Source organism: Curcuma longa, chromosome 13 (genome assembly GCF_044706935.1).
Source record: "Curcuma longa cultivar G26 ecotype Majalengka, Jawa Barat chromosome 13, ITB_CL_G26_1.1, whole genome shotgun sequence".
Taxonomy (NCBI): domain Eukaryota; kingdom Viridiplantae; phylum Streptophyta; class Magnoliopsida; order Zingiberales; family Zingiberaceae; genus Curcuma; species Curcuma longa.
Window position 1 is genome coordinate 3244841 of NC_133873.1, and position 12401 is coordinate 3257241.

Consider the following 12401-nt stretch of genomic DNA (forward strand, 5'->3'; position numbering starts at 1 on the left):
TTTAAAAAACAAATACTAAAATACCTCAAAATTAGATATTTTCATTTAAAACAAAAATATTTTAATTTTTTTATAGAATTATAGACATTAAAAATATCTATCATTCAAATTTGTGTGTCCACTCTAGTATAAGACTCATGCTTAACCCAACCCAAGGGATGAGCCATATAGCTCAAGCTCAAGCTCAAACCGTCAACTAAGTTGGGCCTAGAGATGATAATGGATCGGATTCAATATCCTCCATCCTCATCTTCGTCCACATTTATTATAGTTATCTCTCTTCATAGGATATTCAATTTCATCTTCATTCTCATATTCATTGGGATTGAATATCCATACTCTACTCAAATATCCTATTAGCATCTATACTTTTATCTAAGTGTAATATCAAATGGTAGGTTTGATTGCTATCTTATAGCTTTTCCCCATTTAGATAGAGAGATATTAAGAAAATGATTTGACATGGCACGAACTGATCATGCAAGTGAAATCTTTCGTGTAAATTTTCATAGAAGAATCTGTCTTTTATATATAAAGACATCTTTTTTTATAGATGTAAGAAATATAAAAGCGTGGTTGAAATCTGAAAAATCAAAGAAGAAAAATAAATAATTTAATTAAATATTCAAATTGAATATAATAAAATTCTATCATATCCATCTTCCTATCTAAATTTAAAAATTCTCATACTCATTTATTTAATTGAATTTAAAAAATCTCTCTATATCCTTTTATATTCAGAGCCAATATGGAATCCTCCATTGAATTCAAATAATTCATAGAAAATTATCATCCCTAATTAAGCCAAAACATAGTCTAGCAACCCACTTCAATTTACACCTCTAAATGCTATAATGGGACAATGGTGGTAGATTTTAACTACTACACATACCATTTATGAGATATATAATTTCTGAAATGGCTGTAGCAGATTGGCAGTTCTTTCAATCCCTACAACAATTAAGACATTTCACAATATATTCTGAAGAGATATATCACTAGTTAGCAACATTACATAAATAATCAGTAATGACCTCTTGAAGAAAAAGGAAAAAAAAAACATTAGCAGTAAACATAAGAGCACCTAGTAATGCAGATTGATACTTTACATAATACAGTAGTACAAAAACCTTGACGTGGATCAAGAAATAGCATCTATCGGGCAAGGGAGGTTGCACTTTGTTTGCGAAATCAGTAGCTCAATCTGTTTATGTTCCAAATATGTGTCTATGTACGGGTGCTTCGAAGTTCCTGGCAACATCCAGCCATTGCTTGCCCATTAGTAGGAGAGAATTATCCGATAAATGTCCGACGAATAAGGCGGGGTCTTTAAATACAAAAAAATCAAAGTTCTTATTATTGGAAGACTTCTGTTCATGAAATTTTCTCTTCCTCTTTGCCCCGTTAGTTTTGTTACTTTCATTTTTGTCTAATGAAGGATCTGAACCAATCTGGACTTTCTCTTCTTGAACGATCGGCATTCCAAAGTCAATCAAGCACATCGCCCTGAAAAAGAAAGAGATCGCATCGATGTAACCCACAAAGTGTACAATAATTATAATATGGAGTTCATCATACAAAAATGTCATGGATTTGCTATTTGGTTTAGAAAATAAGAAAAAATATATATATTGCATTTATGTACTACCACAAAAGCCAGATTATTTAAGAATGGAAAAGGGGCATACCTTGAGCTATATATGATGACTGACAAAGATGAAGGCAGAAAGGAAAGACCAATTATTTCTCCTGGAAATTCTTGAAATCTTCGAGGAAGGCGGTTTGTGTTCTGTTTTGACCATTCGCCTAACTGTTTTGCTTCTAGATCGAAGATGAAGACTTCGTTGCTAGATGTTGTGACAACAAATACATTACTGTTTTTCGGAGGAAACCCCGCAGCAGTGATGGAAGCATCATTCATCCTAGAAATGAACCAATGTTGTCTGCCAAACAAAATTGAAATTTGATAGTCAGAACAAGAAAAGTGGGCGGCGGTCGCCCAAGATACATGTTATTGAACTAACATAGTGGCAAGCTGAAAGAGGCATGCAAGATATCAATGCCAATAACAAAAGGCGCCTCACAACATTTACATATCCTCAAGACAAAATGTTTCCAGGTTGAAAATAAGATTTTGCTTAGCAGAAAAGATTTAGAAGAATTTTTCAACACTAAACATCTAGCAAAATTATCAAATAGAAGCTGAAAGTTCAACTAACATAAAATTACCTGTTTGTCTCCAAGTTAAAAATATAGATGTCACCAAAACAATTGATGGAGGCCAACCACTGCCCATCTGCACCAATACACATTCTAGTCATAGGAGGTTCATCCAGTTGTAAATTCGTGCTATCCAACTTCCTCTGTGGAACAAATGTGTCTACTAGCTCCAAGCCTTTTATATCAACCACCTGTCAACCCAAGAAAAGATCAAACTAATAATATCATCTGTAATCCATAAGTAAAATAAGGAAAAGCTTAGCAGAAAATGCCAATTGAATTCATGCATAGAGAGCACAACATGATTCCAATTGATAGAAGAAACATACATATATTTTTCTATCATGCCCAGCTAGCATTAGGTATGAGGAGTCAGCACTGAAAATCATAGAGTGTGCATATGGCAGTCTCTTAGGCAACTGTATTTTGTTGATGATCCACTTGCTTTTCCCAACTTCTGCCTTCTTGAGTTCAAAAAGGCAGGGCTTTTTCTGGTCAGAATATGCAAAGAGCATTCCAGAACTAGATATTGCACTGCAGATGATTTTACTGGATCCCTTGCTTTTCACTCGAGCAAGAAGCTGTGTCACTACCTTCTTACCAATTAACTTGACCTGTAAAACATCTATCCAGCCAGAGGATTGAACAAGCATCATTGAATCCCCATCGGAAACTGTATCATTCACGAGTTTTATTAATGGTCGTTGAGGTGCTGGGCATATATCATGAGGTGAGAATTGAGTAAACTCTCTGGCAGAGTAGGCAATTAACTTAGCATCATCACCTCCAGATATGAGCATTGGAACTCCTAAATGTGCCCATTTGTGATAACTAAATTCGACGGGTTTCTCTTGGCGACGTGCCTTGACTATCTTTTCCTCAGATGATATATCTATCATAGAGATAACAAAAATCATCTAAGAAAAAGATATATGGCAAGTTTGGAGCACAATATAAGAGAAGATTAGGATCCACTGTTTAAGTTGTATTAGCAAACCTTCTCTGCTAATCGGTACTGCCATTGCCAAGGCCCTTACATCATGAGTGTGAGCTCTTATATATCCAACATAGATCCATTTAAACAGTTTTTCTTGACGAATCTCCTTTTCTTCTGATATGCTCATCTCTTCAGTGAGCTTATAAAGAATAACCTGGACAACCATTAGAAAAGGAGTACAAATCAATGAAGTAACAAAAATTGATACATATAGTTTTCCAATAACGAAGTATTCCAGGTACCATGAATACACATTGCTCTATACAATGTAAGATAACCAACCCGTAATTATAGACGGAGTGCTATTAGCATGGGCAATAGAGAAATTGTTTGAACCAAGAACAAGGTTGTTAATCTCAGCAGATCTCGATAGATCAGCCAAGTAGGATTAGGATCGGCAAGGTCCAATCCGATTCTTGTCAATGTCTCTTCGACATGTGTTTGAGTATCAACAAAAAGTTAAAAAGAGAATCCGATCTCACAAACATCTTGCTGAAATTAAATGAATCGAGTGGGAAATCAGTTGATTCATTTAAATCACGAATTGAGGGAGAAATCAACCAATCAATTACCAGCCTCATTTTAACTGAACAACTCTCACTGCAAGGAAAACCTGAATCAGAGAAATGGGTTTCAATACTAGTCAACCATTTAGTTTGTGCCCGCATAGGATTGCCAGAGAGAAACAACTTAATCGAAGGCTCTTTCCAATGTTAGAGATTCGTCTCCAAGAGGACGAAGGAAAGACAACTTGCAAGAAAAGAAAGCATCAAGGAGAGAAAGAAATGATCCTGCTTTTGCTGTTTCCCAACTTCAAAAGGAATTGAAGATGAAATAGATGATTCATGAAGGAGAGTTTGAGTAATAAAGTATATGGCCATAGAAATTTAACTGGTATTACTGTAATATTCTTACATTAGGTTCTTTGATAGGTAAGTTTATCATATAATATATATTAGGGATTGGATAATATCTAATATGGTAGGAAGCCTGGGGCTAAGATAGCGTAAATGTAACTTACCATTGTTGGCAATATTAGATAACAGTAGGCATTACCTAATCCTAATCAATACAATTCATTAATATAGGTCATAGAAGATTGTTGATATTAATAATAATAAACTGAATTATTAATTATTTAATATAAGAAATGATAATATGGCATTTATTAGTTGTTATCAAATAATAAGAGTAGTCGGTGCACGAAGCTCCCGTTAATAAGGAGTCCCGGAGAAGGGTGTACGCAGTCTTACCCTGCTTTGTAAGAAACTATTTTCAAAATTATTATCATAATATTAAATTATTATTGACATTATTAATCTTAATAATTTATTCTTGTTAAGTTATTCATTTAGATGAAATTATCTTAAAATTAATGTCCAAAGAACTATTAACAATATTATATTATTATTATTCAACGATCTTATTATCAATAGTGTATAAATAATAATTTAATGATCCTATTGGTGCATGATAAAAATTAAATAATAAGAGCAATACTAATACACATATCATAATATGTAATATGCTACATATCATCCTATTTATAGTATAAACAAACTATTTATAATAATATTGATGTAGCATAGAGTCACTCTGATGTAGCATACCAAATTGATGTAGCATGGAATCGTTGTGATACCAAAACATAACACAAGAATGCTTTGATGCAAAATTGATGTGACCCAAATTAGACTCTCAAATCGCACAAATAAAATAACAATCAAGTCTTATCCCACTAGGTGAGGTCGGCTACATGAATTCTTTTACATCATTGAATTCTATCCCCTACTATATTATCATTTATATTTAAATAAATTTTATCTTGTTTTATTATTGCTAAGCAAGTCTTCTTTGGTTTTCATCTTCCTTATTTGATATGCACATCTATAATAGTTTCGCACCGCCTAACTATAGCATCTATTGATTATCTACATACATGTTTGCACCATCTATTGGTCACACAAATAATTGGAATAGATTTTACAAAGGGATAATTATCGCACACAGGGAAGAAAATCTCACACCAAAATTCAAAAGGGAATTTCTTTCTTAATTGAAAATTGAACATTATATAAAATCACTAACATTTTATAGACTCAATACCAACAAATTTAGGAATAAAATAACGTAAAGTTTAAAGAAATTAACACCATTAAACTCAATAAACTTGTACCAACTTAAAAGATATCAAATGTTTGCTAATGAAAATAGGATAATTATCAAAAATCAATTACAATACAAACTATAACTACAATAATTATCAAATTTTTATTGATATTTAAATCGAAACCTTTTCTTTGTTTGCATTAGATTTGTTTACTATGTTCTTTGACAATGGTTGATAAATAACAGCAATAAGAAGTTTATCTACCTTTTAAAATAATTTGATATTTATTGTAGATTCTAATAAATAATCATGGTTAAAGTTGATTGTATAGCAACTTATCTTAGAAGTTCAAAATGTTACAAAAGGGGTAAATTTATATATTTGTATACCTAACCTTTCGTATGCGAGTAAGGTACTTGACTTGACTGACCCATAACCAACATATGAATTGATGATTTTTTTTTTACATGGGTGGAATTCAAACCTCTAATCTCCTACTACCTCCTACTTTGATATCATGTTAATGTAAGGTTGATTGGTTATTCAAAAGCTCGAGCGGTTAGGAAAAGAACCAATTTATATATTTATATTATTAACAATTATAATGTTGGATTATGCTACAATAAATCATAATAACTACCAACTATTTTTAAAATTTTGTTTGAATTTTCCATTTTATATATAAATTTCTAGAATATCTAATATGGATATCAATTTTGACAATCATGGTACTAAGTTAATCATTAAAAATAAAGAAAAAGGTATTGCCCACTTAATTGTGAATCCCTAAAATTGCAACTACCTCTGAATAATATTGTTTTTTGTAGATTTAAGAAAGAAAGAGAATGAAGTCTTAAAAGACAACCCCTAAATGATGCTACATTAGGGGTTATCAAGAGCACAAATAAAAATCACTAAAATGGAGGTCGTGGAATGTTTTGATTCTATATTGCAACTAATGGATTAGGCTAATTTTGTTTCTATGACGAACAGCAGGGACCAACACACTTCAAGAAACAAGACGTAAGCCTAACACCCTTAATAACACCTCAATAGCTTGAGAGCATGGCTAGCACTAAACATTCAAAAATACAATCTCTTTTTGCATGCCCCCACAGCTATCTAGTCATCAATGAAAAAATAGCAAAAGATCTATCAAAGAACAATAGCATGTCATCCAGTCCTCTCTTACCACTTCCCCCAACAAATTTCAAAGGCTTCATATGCTGACACAATGTAGGTCTGGCTTCCCCCTCCTGAATCAAAATGATATACAGATGTGACTTCATTCATTAAATACACACATGATTGGCCGGACTAAGAAAGAATCTGTTCTAGCTAACATAAGCAACCTAAAAGAACTACCTGCCACAAGCTAATGCACTAGCATGGCCAAGGTTTAAAATATCGAACCGTGCTGAAGTTTCGGTCTCAGACAAGAACGATACAATTTTGGTACCGTATTGTACCGTGTCGGTATAGTTTCAGTATTTTTAAAATATAAAATATATTAACTAAAATAAAAAATTTAATCTAAATATTTAAAAATAAAAAATAATAAGCTAATTTTATGGATTTTATTAAAATATATTTAAATTATCCTGAACTATATAACTAGGAATTGATTATTAAAATTTAATTAAATCCTAAAGTTAAAAATTCAAAAAAAAACCAAAAAATCGAGACAGATCATGCGATGCCCACGCGCAGAGGCATCGCCGAGCCCGCGCGGCACCTCTGGTGGCATCGCTGATCCCCACCGGCGCCTTCAGTGGCGTTGTCGTGTCGCGCGACGCCACCGAAGGCGTCGCCGAGGCCCGCAATGCCTCCACAGGCATCGTCGGCCTGCACAATGCCACCAGAGGCATCGGCGAGGCTGCGTGATGCCTCCGAAAGCATCACCACGCCCGGGCGATGCCTCCGGAGGCATTTCCCGGCCAAAACCGCAGTGCCAGTGTTGTGCCGGTACCGGTCCATCGGTGAAACGAAAAATTTTACCCGTATTGCACAATACGGCTCAAAATTTCAATCCCTGGGCATGGCACAAGTGTGGCATTTACATCAAAACAAGAAGTAACATTGAGAACCAGATTAAATTATTTGACAACACTTCATATAAATTACAAATAATTGAGATAAACCTTTTAGTGCTTCATCAGTTACAAATTCCAAACTCACCAAGTCAATGCATATTGGCACTCATGCACAGAAGAATCAAAACTATATTACTGCATCTATATTAAGTAATCAGTAATATAACCTCAAATTACTCTTGAAATCCTAAATCCTTGTTTTAATCCTTTTTTTTTGCACACCAGTGTCATTCGTGGTTCAAACTCCGCACACGTTTAGAAATGCCCAACGTGAGATTTGAACCCTGATTGCATGGGAATGAGTCTTGCCTTTTTACCACCACACCATGCCTCATGGGAATGAGTTTTAATCATTCTTCTATGACTAGTATAAAGATTGATGGAGAATAATATTATGAATCTCTAACATTAATCATTGGGCTAGAGGTCCTATTTTGAACACGGCGGATACACAATAATTGTCACAAAAACTCACTGGAAAGGAAATTAGCATGTTATCATGGTAAAATAATTAGGCAGAAAAAGGCACTTACTAGTGTGAGATGGATTCATGAAAAGGCAACAAAAAAACATTTATAAAGACAGTTGGGTGCACGAGGCTCCCTCCAATGCAGTGTCCCAGGGAAGAATCGGGTTAAAAAAAAATAAGTTCAATGAGAGTTGCTCCTAACTATCTACTTGCGCGGTGCTTTATAACTACAGCTTCTTAAAGGATGAAAAATTTTCAAACTTAATTTGTTGATTGTGTTCAGTGCTTAAGTTGGTTGGATATTCAAAATGATAAACCAAACATAACTAAACAAGATGGCAAGAACTTGTGGAGAGACGTTCTTGTAGAGAGATGGTCCATTAAGTCATCAAGTGTCATTTAAAATTCTAACATTTTTGTTATGAGCAAATATTATTTTAATTCTAACATTCTATTATAAGTTAAATTTATTTTCTTCTTCTTAAGTCAGTACCTGTCCATCTGAACCAGCAGAAAACACACGGTTTTGACTAGGAATAGTGGCCAAAGCATTCACATCACCCTTATGGTATGTATGAGCTTGCATAAGAGTCCCATAGTTACCATCCCAGAACTGAACACTCCCAGTACTATCTCCACTGACAAGGGTGCCAGACCTTTAAAAACAACAGTTAGTGGACAAGAACTAGTAGAGAATGAAGAGTTCCTTCCAATAACAATTAAAAATCTTGTTGAAAGTACCTTAAGAAGAGCAATGACCATATGCAAAGTTCAGGGCCACTGCCCAAGCCTCCAAGCCCAGCAGTAATGCGATATTTTTCATGGAAAGATGCAGCATCCCAACATCTTATTAACCTGCATATTGCCAATGATGGCCATTAATTAGTAAAAGTGGCAGGTGATGAGACATCACAAGTGACAAGTATTCCCACTATAGAACACCATGGAAGGCAATCTATAAAAGATATATTGACAAATATATAAAAGAAATTACCCATCACTACTCCCAGAAAATACAAACTTTGCATCATGGCTCCATGTAACACTTAAAATGCGCCCTGTAACCATAGCAACTAAAGTTAGTAAAACTGTAACAAAGAGAGGTAATAAGAACTAACAAAGGTTAACAGTCTGACCACTAACTCGGGGGAAACTTCTGCTGTAAATAAACCCATCTTTATCAGAGATCTTATACATACGAATACACCCATCATCACAAGCAAGAACCAATCGTTGACCATCAGTTTTAGTAGTTGGATGATCAAGTTCATCAAATTCATCGTCACCATCATTAAGGCAAGATTCACAATCACTTGGGGCATCATGACTGGTGTAACCATTTGCTACAAGCTTGGAATCAGTCTCCTCTGGATGCATAAAATCAACAGATGGTTCAGCTGATATCTGCCAAATTGACACTCCGATGGAATCTAGAATGACCTAGAAGAACATACAAATCAAGATTAAAGGCTTCATACTCCCTAGAGGTACCATGATAAACTAAAACAGAGAGAAAATGGTTAGGGCCTACTGAATTTAGCAATAACTTACACCATAGTATAATAATAAATTTTGCACTTCCTCTTAAACTCAATTACATCAAGTCCTACATCATTAACATTAGTTAATTCAGTAATTGCAACTATCAGCAAAATGCAAAGTGTTGAATTCGATCCAGCTAGAAATGGCCAAAATGAATTTCCCTTTAAAAAATCTAATGGAAGAGTAAAAAAGAACCTTTTTAAGGCTAGTCTTATGTTGAGATTTAGCTCCATAGTGCGCTAATCAATTCAATAGTGTAAAAGTAAAATTTCGCACCTCCTCTTAAAACATAATTACGTTAATTCTCATGTTGTTAAAATTAGTTAATTCAGAATAAGTATCAGATAAATTGCAACTTTCAGCACAAAACAAATGCACTGAATTCCATTCCAGCCAACAATGACCAAAATGGTCTTTCATCTACTAAAAAAAAGGCAATCATAAAGGTCAAAGCCGAACCTTTTGATTTAGCGAGTACAGATCCCATTCTGATATCGTCCCATCTATGTTCGAAGATAGCAAACGTCCAGCGCCTTCGCTCTTCAAACTCGAACAGCACCAGACCAATGACGAAACTCTCGAGGAAGGAACTCCTTGGACCGTCTTTAAAATAGATAAGAAAATCTATTCAGCAAAAGTTGAAGGGAAAAAACACAAAGGGAATCCCTAAAATATAAACAACTAATTCAGCAGAACATGATCCATACAAGCTGGCAATGCCATCCGACGGAGCCAGGGGAAACGAGCCATATCTCGATAGAACCATCCTCCCGCGCTGCCGCCACTCGCAAGCCGTCGGCACTGGTGGCAAGTGCCACCACAGAGGAAGGCTTCCATTCCACAGAGCTGTTCCAGTGGATCCGAAGCTTCTCCATGAGACGAAATAGCTACGATCTCGTAAAGGATTCGCGGAGCGAAGCGCGGCGGCGGGGGCGTCGCAAGCGGCTGAGGCGAGGGTTTCCGAGTAGAATAAGCCTAATTTATTGAAGCAACACTTAAGAAGACGCGGTTCGGTTCGTTCAAAAGAAGAGCGGTTCGGTTCGTTCGACCGAACGGTCGAGACATCGCTACCGAATCGCTTGTATTATGGGCTTACGCCATCGGGGCCCTACGGACGTAATTGTGAGATAATTATTAAAATAATTATAACGAATAATTTTGATAATCTAATTTAGGATAGAAAAATATTTATTAATCTAAATATTCAATTTTTGATGGACGAAAATACTGAAGAAATTAATCCATAATATGTTAAATATCGACTCATGAATATTTAATTAATTATGAAAATATTTTTTTATAATTTAGGACATCTAATTTAGGACAAAACTCAATCAATTGAGGGTGAACATGGGTTTCATAGAGTGAATTATCGATCAAGATCTTATTTGATCTACAGTGTTGTAGGATTGAAAAAAATTATTTTAAAATTGCATCTCTAAAATCAAATATAATAGTTTGATTGAATTAATCCAAAAAGTTACTATTAAAATAGTTACTAATGTCATAAAAAACTATTTAAATATAATAAAAATCAAATTGCATATTGTAAATAAAAAATATCAAGTGCTTAACGCCATAGATTTTAGAATATTAAATTATAGAGCTTTTAATTTTAAAATATTATTTTTCACTACTATTAATATTATAATTATAGTTTGTAAAATCTTTTTTTTTTGAAATTTTCCTTTATTTTTTAGTTTTATTTTTTTAGTTCGAGAGGCAATAATAAGATTAAATCTTTCACAAGATCTTATACTAATTTAAACTTTCAATCCCTACTTGAAGGTCTTTTAGATTAGTTTGTTTCTCACTAGTTAGAATTATAAAGTAAGAATATATTTAATCAAACTAATATTTCTGAATAAAATGTCTGAATACAACCTCTTTAAAACCTGAGCACGAATGTGATAAGTCCTAAGTGTTCTTGATTGTGCTAACATATTTAAACATGGAGTTTAATCAGATAATTCCAATATCTTTTTGATATATTAATCATGGATAATTAAAGTCTTCGTATTTGGGAATATATGCTAATAAATGATAATTGATTATACATAAATGATATTATGATAAATTTATATATAGAGTAGAATTCCCTTGATAAAAAAGTGAAAGATGAAAAAAAATTAAATTAAATTAAATTAAAAATAAATGTTTGTAGCTCTAAATTTTTTAATTTTGAATTAGTTAAATTATATTTTAATTTGGATTTATTAATTGAATTATTCAAGTTAGGTGAATATTCATTATTGGTAAAATCTAGGTTTAAATTTTTTAAATTATTATTATTAATTAAATTTAATTTTAAACTTTCTAATTTATTTAAATTTTAATTGGTCAAATTTATTAAGTTTGAATTATATAAATTATTTGAATTTATCAAATTAATTATTTTTAAATTTGAATGGTCAAATTGATTAAGATTGAATTATCTAAATTATTTGAATTTATCAAATTAGTTATTTTTTCATAAATTAAATTAAATTTTAATTTTAAATTTTTAAAATTATTTAAATTTTTAATAAAAGTAAATCTATCATATAAAATTCTAGGGGCATTTTTGTAAATTAATGTACTTATCAAAATCGTAACTCCTAATTCTGATTTTGACTCGTTCTTCGTCTTTTTCTCCATGTACTAATTTTTGTAGTATTAGTGTTTCTGACACTTGAACCACGTAATGTGCTCTTTATTTTTCTAGACTCCTGGCATCAGTTACTTTTATGCCGCGAGTGGTGTCATCCGAATCTTATGAGTAGAACACTAGTTTTTATAGTATTTTCTCTCTTTGCATTTAAAACATGTAATGCAATTTAAAACGAACTTTAAAATTTATAGTTTTCTCTCATTCCATCTTTGCCTTCTTGTTGTTATGGCAATTAGTCCAATAGAGAACAGACCTGTTCGATTTTACTTGATTTCTAATCCCCCAGGGTTAGTATGTTTAAGACCTATGAACGGGAGGCG

General features: G+C 33.2%; 1 protein-coding gene across 1 annotated transcript; it reads right to left on the bottom strand.

Moving 5' to 3' along the window:
- Nucleotides 1-940: 940 nt before the first annotated feature.
- Nucleotides 941-10361, bottom strand: LOC141844149 (WD repeat-containing protein PCN-like). Its single transcript, XM_074732166.1, has 11 exons — nt 10139-10361; nt 9891-10034; nt 9026-9329; nt 8884-8947; nt 8631-8744; nt 8383-8545; nt 3218-3371; nt 2550-3112; nt 2230-2411; nt 1689-1943; nt 941-1506 (listed from the first exon to the last, which is right to left on the bottom strand). Exons 1-11 carry the CDS (start codon nt 10304-10306, stop codon nt 1209-1211), a joined length of 2409 nt encoding a protein of 802 aa, XP_074588267.1. The 5' UTR covers nt 10307-10361; the 3' UTR covers nt 941-1208.
- Between the last annotated feature and the right edge of the window lie 2040 nt (nt 10362-12401).